General features: G+C 56.3%; 7 protein-coding genes across 7 annotated transcripts; all 7 read left to right on the top strand.

Annotated features, from left to right (window-relative positions):
* Positions 1-891: 891 nt before the first annotated feature.
* On the top strand, positions 892-3807 carry JKF63_00825 (uncharacterized protein; the record flags this gene model as incomplete). Its single annotated transcript, XM_067896874.1, has 1 exon — positions 892-3807. The coding sequence occupies one exon, from the start codon at positions 892-894 to the stop codon at positions 3805-3807; it is 2916 nt and encodes a 971-aa protein (XP_067753031.1).
* A 1185-nt stretch (positions 3808-4992) lies between these two features.
* On the top strand, positions 4993-6561 carry JKF63_00824 (uncharacterized protein; the record flags this gene model as incomplete). Its single annotated transcript, XM_067896873.1, has 1 exon — positions 4993-6561. One exon carries the CDS (start codon positions 4993-4995, stop codon positions 6559-6561), a length of 1569 nt encoding a protein of 522 aa, XP_067753030.1.
* Positions 6562-7983: 1422 nt separating this feature from the next.
* JKF63_00823 (uncharacterized protein) lies at positions 7984-9246 on the top strand (the record flags this gene model as incomplete). The annotated part of the gene is made up of 1 exon (XM_067896872.1): positions 7984-9246. One exon carries the CDS (start codon positions 7984-7986, stop codon positions 9244-9246), a length of 1263 nt encoding a protein of 420 aa, XP_067753029.1.
* A 650-nt stretch (positions 9247-9896) lies between these two features.
* Positions 9897-11696, top strand: JKF63_00822 (uncharacterized protein; the record flags this gene model as incomplete). The annotated part of the gene is made up of 1 exon (XM_067896871.1): positions 9897-11696. One exon carries the CDS (start codon positions 9897-9899, stop codon positions 11694-11696), a length of 1800 nt encoding a protein of 599 aa, XP_067753028.1.
* A 747-nt stretch (positions 11697-12443) lies between these two features.
* JKF63_00821 (uncharacterized protein) lies at positions 12444-13610 on the top strand (the record flags this gene model as incomplete). Its single annotated transcript, XM_067896870.1, has 1 exon — positions 12444-13610. The coding sequence occupies one exon, from the start codon at positions 12444-12446 to the stop codon at positions 13608-13610; it is 1167 nt and encodes a 388-aa protein (XP_067753027.1).
* A 596-nt stretch (positions 13611-14206) lies between these two features.
* Positions 14207-15067, top strand: JKF63_00820 (uncharacterized protein; the record flags this gene model as incomplete). Its single annotated transcript, XM_067896869.1, has 1 exon — positions 14207-15067. The coding sequence occupies one exon, from the start codon at positions 14207-14209 to the stop codon at positions 15065-15067; it is 861 nt and encodes a 286-aa protein (XP_067753026.1).
* A 546-nt stretch (positions 15068-15613) lies between these two features.
* Positions 15614-16810, top strand: JKF63_00819 (uncharacterized protein; the record flags this gene model as incomplete). The annotated part of the gene is made up of 1 exon (XM_067896868.1): positions 15614-16810. One exon carries the CDS (start codon positions 15614-15616, stop codon positions 16808-16810), a length of 1197 nt encoding a protein of 398 aa, XP_067753025.1.
* Between the last annotated feature and the right edge of the window lie 289 nt (positions 16811-17099).

Here is a 17099-nt window from a genome sequence, read left to right as displayed (position 1 = left end):
TTTTGGTTTTGTCACCATTACTCTTTCTATACCTGTTCTTTTTTCCCCCATTCCCCCTGTTTCATCGCTCTACATGTTGCCATCGTCCCCCCCCCCCCAACCTCTCCTCCTCTCTTTACACGCGCACACGTCTGACGAGAAATTTTGCTGCTGCGCTTCCCCTCCAACAACTGGATATGCATTTAAATTCCCCGAGTCGGCAGGCGGGGTGAGGGGGGGGAGGGGAGGGGTGAAAAACAGTGCATGGAGCGCGCGGTTTCTGGCGCACCTACACGTTTGGTGTGGCCTCCTTTTTTCTTATCGTTGCCCCCCTCTTTTTCTTCGTTTGTTTTTTCCCCCGTTTTGGGTGATGGTCGGCATCGCCATTCATTCATTCCCCCTCCCCCCTTCTTGTCCTTCGTCATTGTCCACTCATGTCAAACCCCGCGAGACAACCCCCCCCCCTCCCTCCCTCCCCCGCACCTCACCGCTTGCTGGAGAAAAAAGGGGGAGGGAAGGCCAAGAGAGCAGCGAGAAAAGAGGGGGCCCTATCGCTAAAACAGCGGCCGTGGAGGTGGGGGGAGGAGGGAGAAAACAAAGATGTGAAAGCAAAAGAAAGAAAAAACGAAAGCACGAAGTAGAGCTGTACCGTCTCTCCACCACTACTCCCAATCCCCCCTCTGCTTAGCAAGCAGGTGGCTCATTCCACGATGCAGATGAAACGCGGCGCTTTTTCTCTTGCTGCCAACGTCTTCCATGTACCGGCGCAGCCGCATGAAAAACTATAACACACACAAACACGCAGAGGCACGGACACCTAGATGATCACCACCACCTCTGCCCTCTACCCCCGCTGCCTTATATTCCTTCTCACTTTCACGACCTTGCCTCTACGGCACGCCCACGCAGCTGATGGAGTTTGCCAAGCGCTTAAGCGAGCTTGCTCACCTTACACGCCGTCTAAGTAGCGTGCGATCCCATGAAGCACGTGCGCGTCACCACTTCGACTCCACGCGCCCCGCACCAATCCTAGCAAAGGACGAAGATGAAGTAGGGCCTCGAATCTCCGCTGGTCGGCGACGAGGACGGTCCTCTGCCTCAGCACATCCAAGCACCTTGTCGTACTGCGCTGCTGCCCAAACTCAGCTTCTGTTTCGGCGTATCCCACTTTCTGTCTCGCTAGTGGAGCGCAGCTGGTGGAAACTGGAATACCGCCAAAAGCAACGGGTTGCGCAACGAAACGCTGCGCATGCGTCCGCGGATCCAACAGATAGCACCTCGGCTAACGGTGTGTCATCGCTGCCGCACAGTGACGTCACTGTTTCTTCCCCCTCCTCAGCACCAACTATGCAACCCGATGAGGGTAAGACTCTCTCCGTAAAGCAGCCCTCTCCTACAACTTCGCGTCAGCAGCTCGACGCTGTGGTTCTCCTTTTAAGGCTTCTCCACACGGTGGAGGAAGCGCGTCGGGTTTTTTTGCGAGGGAAAGAGGAAACCGCGCAGCGCAGATGCGTGGCGGCGGATGCCAAGTGGCGGAAATTTCAGCAGGATTTCGCGGGTCAGCTGAACCGTTGCACTCGCAAAAATGGAGAAAAGAGTGACAAACACAACGAGGACGAACTCGCACTTCTGCGAGAAACAGCCAATACGCTGCAGGAACAATGTCGTTCCGCCAAAAATGATTTTTCAATGCTGCGCACCTCGCTGGTTGCCCGCTCGTTCGTCTCGGCACGCCTGTGGCAGCTACTGTTGCGCAAATCCCTTTGGGCAGCGGCTGTCATGGAGCACAAGCGTGCGGCGGCGGGTGGAGAGTCCTCCACGGCGGCGCCTCCTGCCCAGCAACTACTTTTCATGTGTCTTGCGTTTTCGCGTATCTCAATGGGGGTTCTGCGAGACTATGTGGAGGGAAGGAGCTTCAGTCGACACGCGCCACGCTTTGTTGTCTCGATGCCGTCGCGGTCGTGGCACGTCCGCAAACGGAAAGCAGACACCAGTAGCCTCAACGAACCTGCCGCGCCGAGCGCGCCGGCGGCGGCGTCAGTCAAAGCCCTCGGCGAAGCACCCGATACCAAAGATTTCGGTAGTTCTGAAAAAGCTCTGGGGGACAGCGAAGACGCACTTTTCTTAATGCTGCAAGAGTCCGTGACGTCTCCTCATTGTACTGCAACTGACCCGCCACTCGCGATGAGCACGCTACGTGCCTGTGGCCCCGATTCCACGCGTGCCAAGCGGAAGCAACGATCTGGTAGCGTGATGCCGATGCGATGGGTTCCCCCTCACACAGCGCACGTAATTCCTCTAGCCTCGGAAACTCTGACCCTCCATAGTCTCGTCTTGCCTGAGATGGACGTGCCGGCGCTGCTTCGCCTCGGCTGCGCCGCAGAGCTTCTTGATCTCTGCGTGACACTGCAGCGATTAGCTTCTGGTGTTCTGGCTTTGACGCCGCAGCAGATGTCATCGCCCGTGAGCAGCGAGGAGGCCTCCACATCACAGCAACGCACCCTCCATCGCCTCGAGGACGCTATAATAACGGTAGGCCAAGAGGTGAAGAGGCATCTCATCGCTAAACAGTACATACATTGCCCCAGGGAAGAGGGAACGGCCACAATGCCAGGGCGCCTTGAGCCTGTGGAAGCCGCGCGGCTCGCAGCCCAGCTGCACGCTCTTCGCCTGGTCCCTCCTGGCGACGCTGGTTCTGCGATCTTGCTGTCGCAGCTACTGCGCGACATGTTCCCTGAACTGCGGACCAAAACGAGTCGAGTGTTGCAAGAGAAGGCACGACAGTCTTCCCTTCTGGCTTTTGCCACGCGTCCGCACCGCATGAAGCTGTACGCTCAGCACGGTCGCCGAAATGCAGAAGGCTATGTACTTGGCACTATTGTGCAGCAAGCACGGCTACAGCAGCGGCAGCTTGTTGCGGCACTTCGGGAAAGGCACCTCACTGAAGTCCATGTGCAAAAATTGGGTGAAATGGCCGGATCTCTGCCATTGAGTGAACTTGTTCGACTGATTCAACTGTGCGCGAGTCACGCGAGTTGCAGTGATTCAGCGCAGCTTCTGAAACAAGCGTTGCCCGCCGAGGCACTCGATACTCTGGTCACAGGATGTCTCTTCCTCGCCGAGGCTCTGCTTATCTCGGGGACGCTTCAGACGAATTCTGGCCAGCCAAGCGCTTTCTCGCTACAGGACCTAGCCATCTTGTGGGATGCCACTACACTTCTGTTCCCGCTCATTCGTGCCCAGCGGGTGCACCAGCGCGGTGGCAGCGCTGGTCGCTTGCTCACTTCGCACACGGTGCGCCCTCAGTCTATCATATGGGCAACCTTTGGTGAGCACGTGCTGGTGACGGTGAATGGGGCCCTGGCGCAGCGCCTGCAGAACTTGGAGAAGCAGCGGCAGCACGAATCTACCGCCATGCGGCGTGCTCGCTCTACAAGGGAGGGGAAAGCAGCTGTGGATGTCGCCGTCAAGGAGAGTGAGACGGTAATGACAGACAGTCAAGTGACAGTCGACGCTATTGTGCGCCTCGCAACGGGCGTGCTGGAGTATGCGGCCCACGACGAGGGCGTCGCTGCTCACAGCGGAACTGCTAGCACACCCATCTCTGTACTTGCAGTGCGAAAGTCGGTGCGAGTACTCGCCCGCTTGCTCCATGAGCTGGTTCTTCATGATCGTCAACTCTGGCACTCGCTTCGCATTCTCCCCGCCACCCAGCGCAACATCGTGGGGCACCAACTCGTGAAGTGCTTCCAGGCCATGGATATGATGGACGACACGACGACTCGTGCCCTTGACATGCTGGACCGGTGCAGCCAAGTCGAGCTCTAACACACACACGCACACACACGAAGGCAAAGAACAGTTGCTGCTTGGGATAGCTGTTTTATCTCGACACGTTATGGCTCTGCCATCGTGCCGCGTCTCCCCTCTCTCCCACCCACCCACCCACCCCCCTGTCGCTTTCGCCTGGTTCTTTCCACACTCCTCGTATGCTGCTGGCACTTCCAGCTTGCCGAACGATGCCGGGGATCGCGCATCAGCCCGCTTGACAACCGAAATCTCGTGTAAGTTCAGTGAATGAGGGAGACGCACGTTGTTTAAGACCATTAACGAGTATCAACGAATTCTGGTGGAAACGCCACCTAAACATTCAGAAACGAGTCGCAAAAGAAAAACAAAAAGCGGGGAAACGGCAAATTCATAAGTGAGAGAACGGATGTGAACGGGGTAAAGAGTGGGGTGGAACTCAAGAGTTTCCGGGGCTATTAGAGCACAAGCGATAAATAAAATGGATGTTATGTGATATATCACGATACCCGTACCCACACAGACACCCCCCTCGCCTTGGGGTCTTTCTTCGCTGCCCTGAAGACATTAACGGCACACCTCCAGCACCCCCCCCCTCCTCGGTCATCCTTGACCCTCTCGCTCGCCCTGATGCCCCCATCACCCATCCCTTTACTCTGCGACTCTTTCCCCCCACACCCCTTCACCCCCTAAAACCTCTCCACTCTTGGGTAAGGCCGCTCACCACCACTGCTCTTTTACCGCTAGAGAAGCGCCCCCTTACTGCGGCACGTAAGACCCTTCATCAGATTTGTACACAGGCGCCCCACCTCCTTTCTTCTTTTACCCGAATCTTACACTTTCCCTCCTCTCTCCTGCTCATCCTTGAAGTCCGCCTGATATACGCACGTAATACGCTCAGTGACGCTGTGTGCTGCTGTATGCGCCTTTTCTTCTTTTTGAAGGCATGCTAGTCTCTTGTTGCGCGCATACTCCTCTCTGTTCTCCCCTTCTCCATCGAACTTCTACCTTTTGATCGATAACTCATTTCAAAACGCATCATATTTCCTGTTTTGGGTTGTTTTTTTTTTTCAACTCCCCATTTCTCCCCTCTCCCTCCCCCCCCCTCCCCCCCACATCCCCCACTCTCCCTCCCCTTCGTTTTTTCTCTGTGCGCGGAACTCTGGTGGCATCACCACCTGATCTCGCAAAAAAAAAAAAAAGAACATGGCGTCGGTGCTTGGCAAGCTCTTCTCTGGCACATGCCAGGTGGCCGCTGTGGGCGGCCTGGTCGGAATAGTTTACTGCGGTCGTGGGTATGGCAACATGGCTACCGACAGCGCCAGCACCTCTCACTCGCTCATCACCTTCTCCAAGGACGACCGCCGTGACGTGTACGACGTCGCCATCGTCGGCGGCGGCATCGTCGGGGTCGCCACCGCCCGCGAGATCCGCCTAAAATACCCCAGCAAGCGTGTCGCTCTCATCGAACGCGAAGCAGATGTGGCGCAGCACCAATCCGGCCACAACAGCGGCTGCATCCATGCCGGTATGTTTTATCCACCCAACTCCGCCATGGCGAAGCTGTGCCCTCGCGGCCACGATATGATCATCGACTACTGCAAGAAGAACAACCTCCCCTACGAGCTGTGTGGCAAGATTATCGTCGCCACGGAAGAAAGCCAGCGCTCTATTGTTCAGAGGATGTACGACTGGGGTGTGGCGAATGGTGTCAAGGGACTCGAAATTCTTGAAGGTGTGGACGCCATCAAGAAAAAAGAGCCTCTGGTGACCGGCGTCTCTGCCCTGTGGTCCCCCGCCTCGGGCATCGTCGACTTTGCAGAAGTGACACGCTGCATGTTGAGTGAATTGAAGTCCAACGCAGCCAACAAGTTTGCCGCACAATTCCAATTCGATGCACAGGACTTCATTGGCGTGTCGGTGCCCAACCCGCAGGGTAAAGGCGCGAATGAGATGGTGCTCATCCGCGGACGTGAGAAGAACCATCTTGGGCCGGAAAAGACCATCTTGGCAAAACGAGTCATTACATGCTGCGGTCTCAGTAGCGATGTGATAGCAAAGCGCTCTGGTGGTATTATGGAGTGGGTGGGCAAGCGGGTGGTCCAGATCTACGGCTTCCGCGGGCGGTACTACCAACTAACGCCTGAACGCCGCGACATGGTGCACATGCACGTGTACCCATGCCCTGATAGCCGTAAGGGCCTCAGCGTTGGTGTCCATTTCACGCCGACAGTGGATGTGCGCCGCGGCCGCCAAGTGATTATCGGACCAGGGTCCGCGTTTTCCTTGGATCGCTACGGCTACACACCCTACACAATCGACCTTGAGTATTGCTTCAACTGCGCTTTTAGCAAAGGTGGGTGGGTGAGTCTCGTTTCCAACTTTGGTGTCCTGTGCCAGACCTACTACATGGACCTGAGCAAACGGAGATTCCTCCGCGAGGCGCAAAAGCTGATCCCCTCCATCGAAGCGAAGGACATTGCTGACAGCTTCTGCGGCGTCATGGCTGTCGGGGTGGCAGAGGACGGGACCCTGAGCGCAGATCTCGCGATGGAGCTCGCACGACCGCGGGTGATGGTGCAGGCGTTGATGAATGAGAAGAAGACGCTTGAACTGATCAAAGATGTGCCGCTACCCGACAAGGCCATTAAAACCACCGGTATCGAGGACCCACTCATCCTGAACGTTCGTAATGCACCGAGTCCTGCCGCCACTGCATCCATGGCGATTGCGGAGGATATTGTGAAGTTGGCCAGCTCGCGCTTCCATTGGTAACCACACCGCAATGCAACAGTCCTCGGAGGCATAACGCCCATCGCTTACTTCCCCCCCCCCCCGCCCCCACACATCCCCATCTGTTCTGGTGTCTTTTAGCAGACACCCCGCTTTGTTGTGCTTCTTTTTCCTTTGGTTAACTTGCTATGCACCTCTTTTTTGTGTTTTACACTTCCCGGTATATAATTCATTCCCGGGTAGCGGGGAGGGGGGGGGAGGGGAAGGGGGGCGGCACATCTCAGCGCACATCAGCAGGGGACCATTACCCATTTCTTGTGCGAAAGACAAGCAGTCCACCGAACCTCCCCCAGCACCACCACCACCACCATTAGCCGATTCGGAGTGCGTCGTCGCTATTAATGCTAGCGGCAATGTCTGCAGTGTGGTGTTGCGGCGGGGTGGCCCGCCACAGTGCTTATGCCTGCCCCCATCGATACAATGGACAAGGGTGTCAATGTGGCTCCAACGCATGGCGACCAGCCCAACGGGTGCGGCTGTAAAGAGTGACCTGCGAGGCGGCTAGGTCTGTGTAGTGCCCGAATCAGAGGCCGTGCTCAGGTGACTCGGCCAGCATCATTCCAACACCTGTATACCGCTCTGTTGCACCACCAGGCGGAAGGGGGGCCTGTGTTAGCGTCTGGAGTGGAGCTGATATACTTTGTGGTGGAATGGATACCCTGGCATGCACATATATATATATATATACAATGCCTCATGCACGCTTCCTTTGTGGTCAAGAGAATCCGGTGGTTGAGTGATCGCTGAGAGTGGACCTGTTCGTGAGCAAATTGTGCTGGCTCACTGCAGGGGCGGTACATTTGATGCGCCTCATAGCGAGGGATTCTGAGGACACTGCTGGAGTGATGTGCGGTCGGTCTCTCACCCACGCATCCCTTGCAACAGCCGGATTGTTGTACTACATATACATATTTTGTACGGGACTCTCTTTTAGGCAAAAAGGGTGAGCAATGACAAAAGTGGGGTGGGGTGTCCAACATATGGTGACGCGAATAATTCCTTGCAGACAAAGATGTCTTTTTGTGCGCTTTTTTTTTCCTTTTTTTTTCCATTCTGTCTTTTCCTCGACTTGAGTTTCATGGCCGAAGTAATAACCAATTTGCAACCTTACAGTCAAGGGTTTGAGGTCAAGTGAACACGCATGCCCTCGTACGAAAAGCTATTGCGGACACACACACACACACACACACACACACACATGCGGGTGTGCATCGAGGTGATGATGGCGAGCGCTTTCCTGTGGCTCACTCTCGCTGACGTTTGTGTCGCTCTCTCCCTGCAGACCATCTCCAATCCTGCCGACCTTTGTCACTCACTCTCTCTCTCTCTGGGTTGTTTCTTCTGTCAGCGAAGAGCACCTCAATTCTCGTCTTCCGACTAGCATTGAACTCTTTGGCGCACAAGATGGGCCTTTCACCTTTCCCTCCTTTGGTGGTGTGTGCTGTGGTGGTGGGACTTCTTCTTTTTACGGAGCCTGTTCACTTAGCCAATGGGTGGTCCGGTGCTGATGCGTACACAATTGTTGTGTTGAACCGCTTTGACACCGATCTCGATCTCCAGAATAAGTTCTACAACGCTCCAAACGGCACACTCTTGACCATTGCACGCAGCGGGTATCGCCTCTTGGAAGAACATGACCCACCGTCGGCGTCGGCGAGAGAGGAGGCATCCATGCACACCTACGCCTTAGACGAGCACCTCACCACTGCACTGGCGTATCAGGGAATCAACGCCATCGATGCACCTCTTCCATTTCGCTGCAGACTTTCTGGGGAGTGGGTTGTGTGGAACAAGGAGCGACCGCGTCGACGTAGTGGGGATGGGCACCCTCGCTGGGAAGATGTTGAAGCAGAGCCACTTCTGCTGCACTGTCGTCTCCCGCTTCCACAGAATCGAACGCTGCAGGCGTTGCAGCAGCAACGCTACATAGCGCGCAACCGTGCTGCCATGTCAAGCGCGCTCGAGGTGTGGTGGCACAATGTTGCTAGTGAGCAGTCCTCCCGTTGTCTGTACGGAGAAGGCGAGAAAGCGCTGACGGGCACAGAGCGGTACTACGAACTGTGCCCCGCCGGCGTTGTATACCGCGTCCAGCACCAGCGCCTGAAGCACCTGCTTCAACAGCCTTCTCAACACAGCAACCCGAAAAGCAAATCAGCGCAAAACAGGGATGCACCAAACCTGCTAGAGTTCTTGCACGCAATGCACCACAGTCCGTCGACTCGGCACGCCATCTTGCAGAACTCACGGTACAACGGCGTTTTTGAGGTGATAGGGCGGTACCACCCGCGTCTTTCGAAGCCGCGGTGGAACCCTGAGCACCTGGTGTGGGAGAGCGTGTATCCATCAATGAATCCGTGCGGCACACACTACACGACACTCTCTGATTTCAACGGAACGATGAAGGTCAAGGACAGCACCGCTGCACGAGTTCGTCGGGCGCCGCATACGGTGCAGCCTCAAGACGCCTACTGGAAGACAGTGGTGCGCTTCAGGTGCCCACCGCATCGCTCCTCGAAAGAGACGAGCAAGGCATCTCTCTGGACAGTGACGGAGGCCCGCCAACTTTGTGAGTACCACGTGGAAATGATGAGTGAGCTGGTTTGCGGCTGGGAGCAGGAGTTGGACAGCTTCCAGGTGAACCCGGTGCCGTGTGTTGTGGTCGATTGACGTTTTTTGTAATGGTCGAGGGAAAAAAGACCATTACATCGCTGCTGAAAAGCCTCGGTGTTGACCTGGGCGTGCGTGTTTGTGTAAAGATATGAACGCTGTCGGGTGGCTCTCCTGGCCTCTCCTCCTACCTTTACCTCCTCCTTCCCCCACCCTCCGATACGCATACACCACCGCCACAGCCGGGAGAAAATGGGAAACTCAGATGCTGTCCAGAGGCTGCGCACCACAGATCTTGTCAATCCAAAGCAAAACACGGAGAATGCTCGCTAGTGAGTTGTGCCACAAAAGTAGAAGGGGGAACCTTAAGGAGACCGCTGAAGCGGCTGCTCCATCACCGATACTTCGTGGTTTTGCGATTCCTCTACACAATAGGGTTATCCTCCCCCCCCCCCTTTCCCGGGGCGTGTGCAGAGTGACAGACGCTCAGGAAAAAAGTTCGTGGGAAATCATGTATTCATCTCCTCTTCTCTCTCCTCTTCCACATCGTGTTTACGGCTATGTTAACGTCGAGGGTAAAGAACAGAGTCGGTACTTTGGACGCTGAGGTATTTTTTTCTCCTCCGCAGAGTATCGCTTGCGCCCTCTGTCGGCCTCTTCGTTTGTTTGCTGGTTTTTTTTTTGTGTGTGCGTGTGTCTGTGTAGTCGATATGGACAACATTCGTCAATCTGCATCAAAACAGCCGGGGTCGCCCCAGCGCTTTCGGGCGAAACCATCCAAGAATGGCATCGGACTGGAAGACCCACTGCTGCTTTCCCCCAACGTCCTCGACGATGCCACACGGAGAGAGCTGCTGCAAGACGTCCTTCGCCCAAGTCGCGCACATCAGCCGTTGGTGGACCGGACACTCAGCCCGGGTTTTGTAGCCCAAGATGCTCACGTAGAGAAGGAGCACTTCGCGCGTCAACTACGCACGCGTGTGCGTAACGGCAGCAACACCAACAGCGACGACCTTGTCACGGCCATGGCAGCACGTCTCAAGGACCTGGAGTCCAAGCACAAAGTGTATCAGGCGGAACTGCAAGAGATGCATGCCAAGTACCGCCAGCTCAACGACAAGTATCAGCGAGAGCGTGAGCTGCGTGAGGAAACCGAGACAGCAGTGTTGACCCTCTACGATGAGAAGGAGCTGCTCCAGGCGCAGCTGCGCGAGATCAAGGCGGCAAGCTCCAGGGCTACAAGTAGTCACCCACCGTCACCGCGCAGCCATGCGAAAGACGCAACCCTCAGCTCCCAAGCCCCGCCGTCCACGCCGTCTCATCCTACAAAGGTCAATCTCTTTGATGGCGACTTCAAGGACGACCTCATGGACGACGGCGGTGCCAAGGCCCCAGGGAAGGGGGGTCGGGTCCACCTTGCGACTACAAGGCGTCCCGATACCCTTCCCTTCAGTAACCAGAAAGGTGGCGGTCCGTCGAGCAACTGCGACGCAGTCTCGACTGTCGCAAAATCGCCCTCGCAGCCGCCAGGTCGTCGGGATCTACCTAGCCCCGTGGATGTGGAGTTGCTCATTAAGAACGCGCGCATACTATCCGATTATGTGGGCTGGAAGGGGGTCGTCAAAGAAGGCAACCAGGCCGGCATCCGCGAGCGCGATGTTGTGCGCGTGGTGATATATAAAAACGGCATTTGCGTGAACCAGGGACCCTTCCGTCCGTACGGCTGGGCACTCTGCGACGCCTTTCTGGATGATCTCACCGAGGGATTTTACCCGTACGAGTTCAAGGAGAAGTACCCAGAAGGATTTCCTATCGAGGTGGTGGATCAAACCAGCGAAGTGTGCGGAGAACATCATGGCGGTGCCGCTTCTGCAGCGAATAAAGAATCTTCCTTTCCGAAAGAAGGTGGCCGGCGGCTTGGTAGGGCACCACAGAACGCTGGCAACATTCCTGGGCGGGTACACACGTTAGATGAGCAGAAGAAAAATATTGGCTACACCACTGTCAGCGCAGAGGAATTCCTGAAAAAGATACCGGAGCGAACAGTAACGACCAGCGGTCAGCTAGTCGCGGTGCGTGATAGCATGGCGGCTTTTATGGGAGTCGTGCCAAACGGCGCATCCAGTCCGTCAGCGCCGCAAACTTCTGCCACGGTGAAACATGTCAGCGCTACAGAGGCCGCGTACCGTCGACGAGTGGCGCAGCAACAGCAGCATGCCTCCCCCGAGAACTCAGCTCACCTTGCCGCGAGTCCAATGATCGTGGGCAACCTCATCGCTGTTCTCATACGGCTTCCCAGTGGACAAAAAATCACCCTGCACATGGCCCCGGAGGACACAGTGGCATCCTTGCGTAAAGAATTTGTTGCCGCTGCGCCAAGCTTCCAGACCCTCCGCTACGAGCTCTATCAGGCCTTTCCGCAGAAGCAAGAGTGGAATGAGCACCAGCGCACCATTGCAAGCCTGGGTGTGGAGAAGAGCTGCACGCTCATGGTGAAGCTGATCAAGTAAGCGTGACTGGGAAATATTCGCGACGTACTGAATCAAACGGGAAGGACAGAAAAAAAAATACCTCTCTACTGCTTTCTTTTCGTGTGTGTGTGTGTGTATTATCTGTGCTTTAGTGCTTAGATTGCTAGTCGAGGTGCGCATTTGTGGGCTCTTTCGCTGCGGCAAGGCCGAGGGAGAGACCTGTGTCGTGGGGGCAATTTTTTGTATATCGCGCATGATCATGCGGGAAAATCACTCAGTCTCTCCCCTTTATTTCTTTTTTTGAACGAGCCCACCGATCGCTCTTGTGTCTCCGGGGGCTGCTCCGTGCTCTCCTATAGCGTCCTTGGCACCCCATTAGATGTACACCTTTTCGGAAGACGTCGTGACAGGCGATGTTGCAAAGACACTAGGGAAAATGTCTGGGGGAACTTGATGTATGCTCTCGGGTGGGAAAGCGCAGCGACCTCGTCTTGTAGTCACCAAAGCACCATCTCCTGACCCTGCTTAGTGAAAAAAAAGGCGCGTGTATGTGTGTGTGTGTGTGTGTGAATCCCTTTTTCCTCGATTAGCACAGCTCTTCGCTGAGCTCCTCCTCCAAAACTCTCGGACACCGCGCACGTTTCTTGCAACTGAGTGAACTTTTGACAAATGGTTTCCTTTGTCATTCATGTGCCTCTCACGCTCTTCTACCATCCACACGCGGCCATGCAACACGCGCCTTTTCTCTTCCCCGACTGCCCCCCACCTCAGAGAGCATCACTTTGGATGTGGCGCACAGCATCGCTTTACTGTGCCGTGGCTACCGCGACAGTGGAGGAGTGTCTTCGCGACATCCATCGGGGACACGTTTCAGTGGCGCTTCCTCGCCTCAACGATCTCAAGGCAGTGTCCTCTACGGTACAAGGAATCGACTATGCGCGTGCGCTGTGCTTTCTCTTCGACAAAGAAAAGAGTAACCTACTCGCGGCGCGGCAGAGTCTGCTGGAAGAGCTGCGCCTGCATCCTGAACATCACAAGGCACGTACACTGCTTCATGAAGTTAATGACACCGCGCGGGTCCTCCTGGCACCGCCGGCAGTAGTGCGTAAGCAGTACCCACTATTCTCGCTTCTCTTCGATGCCCTGTTTGACTCGACAATGCTGACATGGCCTCGACTGCTGAACTTATACCAGGCGACTGACCGCCTTGCACGTCTTGATACGCAACGCGGCACGAGTGGGGATTCGGGGCACGTCGTGGAATGCGGGACCGCAGGCGGTGGATCGGCTGTGCTGATGGCCGTTGTGTTGGCAGAGGCCGAGGCCGCTAGCGATGCTCGTGCGTCGCCGCTACGGCGTGTCTTTGCCCTCGATAGCTTCACTGGTATGCCGCCTCCCACCGCAAAGGATCGCCTTGTCAGCACCTCTCTCAGTGCTGTCTCTCCCTTCCAGTTCAAACCGCCCCAGAGCCCGGACGAAGCAACGGCTTCGTGGGGAACTGGCACGTGCCGCTCGCCGGCGGCGCACGTGCGGCAGCTTGCGCGGAACTTCGGTGTCGACGATCGACTCGAGGTGATCGAGGGGCTTTTTGCCGACTCCATCCCAACGCATCTGCTGTCGCGCAGCGACATCCAACAAGACGGCGTTGCACTTCTTCACATTGACGCCGACTGGTATGCGTCTACGCGCGCCGCACTCGAGCCTCTTATCCCGTTGATGCGCCGTCGTGCGGTGGACAAGGACGTTGCAAACATCCACCCTACTCCCCACCGCATGGTGCAAGTCGACGACTATCACTACTGGCAAGGCTGTCGAGATGCCGTCAACGAGTGTGTGGCGGGCTGGGGAGATGCACCTCCGCGGATTTGCGACGTAGACGACAATGCCGTCTGGTTTGCTGTTCAGAGAGACGGCGTCAACGATACACCCCCCATGTACACACACAACCCCTAGCCAGTGATGCATGGCCCTCGCCTGCATGTGTGCATTACCACAGATGTGCTTCTCCGAGGACGCTTTTTCAGGTCCCGCTTTCTCCAACTTCACCCACCACACACACACACACACACACATTCTCGAAGCAGCAGCAAAGCGATCCAATGATGTGGACGGGTCATCAAAGGTGACCTAACTTACCCAACTATCGCTTTGTTTTCGGGTCTGGGCGCCGGAAAGCAAGCGGCGGTGTCTCTTACCCGCCCCCCCTTCTTTTTTTCTTTTGGCCGCCGCTTCTGCTTCAGGCGGACATGAAGCGACCAACTGAACAAGCACGTTTCTCGGACATTCATGTGTCTCACTCTATGGTGTGACGCGTCCCCTACCAACACCCATTGCACAACGCCTCTCCACTCTCTCTCGTTCTCCTCCGTCGTGTGTGCTTCCCATTTGTTTTGATTGTTGAATGTTTTTTTTTCTTTTCAGATCCCCACAATAAAAAAAAAGGTGGGAAAACACGCGGCGACGCATTTATTTTTGGCTGGAAACACCCTACCCAGTCGCACACTCCTTTTTTTTATCTTTTTCTTCGTGCGCTTTTCTCTCTCACACTCATGCCGAAGGACACCACATCTCGCTGGAGCGAGTCGCGCTACACCAACTTGCAGGTGCCGAGCTATGTCCCCTCCGAGGCACTCGTACACGAGGATGGACAATTTCTGCGTGCCTTTCTTCTTCGCGTGCTGGCGAATGATATGCAGCGCATGCTCGCCACGAGCACCTGCGAGGCTTACTTCCGAAACATCCCACTGGATCCAGAATACGATGCGAGTGGCAACCGCACCAACACACCTGAAGATGTGGTGATGGAAAAGCGACTGCACGTCATGGACGACATTAGCAAGCTGCTGCGTACTTATGTGGAGCGGGCTGAGTACGCGGCCAACAAGTCCAAAGATATCAACCGTCGCATCTACTTTACTGCCGAACAAATCGAGACGGGCGACTACGGCGCTCTCATCGGGCCACGCGGTTTGGTGCATCAGCAGCTAGAGAAGGAAACCAACTGCCACATTGTGCTGGTGGGGCGAGGCATCACCAACCCCTTAAAAGACACGAACCCCAATGCAGCCGCCATGGCTTTGGAGGACCCACACGTGCGAATCACTGCCACCACGGAAGAGGATTTGCAGACCGCCGCTGAGCGCATCGAGTGGATTCTGTCCGATGAGCCAGAGGCGGTCGAATTTCGTGAGAACAACCGCCGCCGCATGGCCCAGGTGGACGGTCGCTACGATCCGCGTACATGGATGACGGCAGCGGAGAAGCGAAAGAAGGCGGCGGCGGAGAAGGCCGCTGCGGCGGGTGCGGGTGAGGACGAGACGGAGACAGACAAGAGTCGCAAACGGAAGCGGGAGGAGGCACCAATCGAAGAGGAAGACACCGAGCTCAACGAGTTCCTTGAAGACCTGTAAACTCCTTCATTGCTTTGGGCACTGCCCGTATGATAACATATCTAGGACGGCTAGGTTGTGTATGTGTTTGTGTATGTGTGTGTTTGTGTACCTTGTACTGACGTTGGTAACGGATGCGGGCCACTATCGCGCCGCTGTGACGATAATGAGTACACTCCCTAAGGGGGGGAATATATATATATATATATCTTCAGCGCCGATGCGTCGACCCTCACGGGCGCTCTCAATCGAATGCACGGCCTCCTCGGGAAATCGGCCACAAAGGGGGAACGGTAACGTGACGTGGTGTTCACCCCGCGCAGGAACACTCCATCGGCACATAACCCTGACACTCTCCCGATGCTGCTCTCCATCATCCTTTTCGCACTTTGTGTGTGTCTCTCTCTTACTCTCCTCCCCCCCCCTCCCCCTCTCCTCCTGACCTCCCTGCCCGTGCACTTCACCTCGCGCTTGCACCCCTGGACAGGGCCGCCAGCTCCGAAAAAGACTCGAATCTCCTCCTTTTCCCCCCTTCACTCAGACTCTGGAGGAGCCGCAGCACCGCCCATGTCCCACAAGCGGCCACAGTCTACCAGGGGGGCATCGGAGGGGATGGCCGAGCGCAGAAAAACGCGCTTCGACCCCGTCTCATTGGGTCTCCCTGCCGAGTTCCAGCTCACAGACTACACACGTCTGAAGGGGTGCAGCTGCAAACTGCCGCAGCCAAAGCTTCTGGCGTTGCTGCAAGAAGTCTCGACAACACCGGGGCGAAAAGACGTTGGCATGGACTGCAGCATTGTTCCACTGCACCACACGAACAGCAAAGGCGAGGCGCTTTTCCTCGTCTCCACTACGGACTTCTTCTTCCCCAGTGTGTCAGACCCGTTTCTGCAAGGCCAAATCGGGGCCGCCAATGTCTTGTCAGACCTGTATAGCATGGGCATCTCAGACTGTGATACAATGCTGATGCTCCTCGCGGCCAGCACGGACATGGACGAACATGAGCGCCTCATCACGACGCGGGAAATCATGAAGGGTTTTGCGGAGCGGGCGCGGTTGGCCACAACAACGGTGACGGGGGGACAGACAGTCATGAACCCCTGGCCGCTGATTGGCGGGGTGGCCATGGCCGTCGTGACCGAAGCCGAAATGGTGCGGCCCAATGGACTCCTGCGCTCCGGCGATGTGTTGGTGCTGACGAAGCCGCTTGGGTGCCAGATCGCAGTGAATCTCAAACAATGGCTACTGCGCCCCTCGCCACTGTACGAGGAAGCCATCGCAGGGCACATCACCCCCGGCGAGATAGAAGAGCTCTACAATGTGGCGACGGACAGCATGCGGCGCCTGAACCGCGAAGGGGCTCGGCTGATGCGGAAATACGGTGCGCACGGGGCCACCGACGTGACCGGCTTTGGCATACTGGGGCACGCGAACAACCTCGGAGCAGCTCAGTCCGCTGGCGATTCTCCTCGCTCGCTCTGCCTCGTATTGGAACAACTTCCGATTTTCAAGACCGCCGTTTTAGCCTCAAGGCGGATGAATGACAAGTACCGCCTCTTCGAGGGGTACTCAGCGGAGACCAGCGGTGGGCTGCTGGTAGCGTTTCCAAGCTCAACCGCGGCAGAGGCGTTCTGCGCAGAGCTCATGGAGGTCGATGGCGGGTGTCCATCGTGGATTGTGGGGCATGTAGAGGATCGCGCCCCCAACGCTGTCGACGGCGTCTACGCTCGTCTAAAAGACGGGTATGAGATAATTGAGGTATGAGACATCGGAGACGCGATACAAAGACGACGATGACGACGACAAAAGTAAAACTTGGCATCTGATGTGGAAGCTGCGAGGGGAGGGGTGCTCAACGCCCATAATTGTGTCACTCGTCTTCTTTCCCCCTCCTCCATTCCCCGTCGGCGACCTTTGATGGCACCCCCTTTCTGCTCCACAAAACAGTTTAATGACGGTGTGAAGATAATCTAACCGGCTACTGCTGCTCTTGGTGCGGCGCGCTGCCGCGAAGCTCTGTTTAGACGGTGCACCTCAATCTCCAGCAACAACA

The sequence above is a fragment of the Porcisia hertigi genome, chromosome 36 (genome assembly GCF_017918235.1).
Source record: "Porcisia hertigi strain C119 chromosome 36, whole genome shotgun sequence".
In the NCBI taxonomy this organism is placed as follows: domain Eukaryota; phylum Euglenozoa; class Kinetoplastea; order Trypanosomatida; family Trypanosomatidae; genus Porcisia; species Porcisia hertigi.
This window is presented reverse-complemented; position numbering and strand designations above follow the sequence as displayed.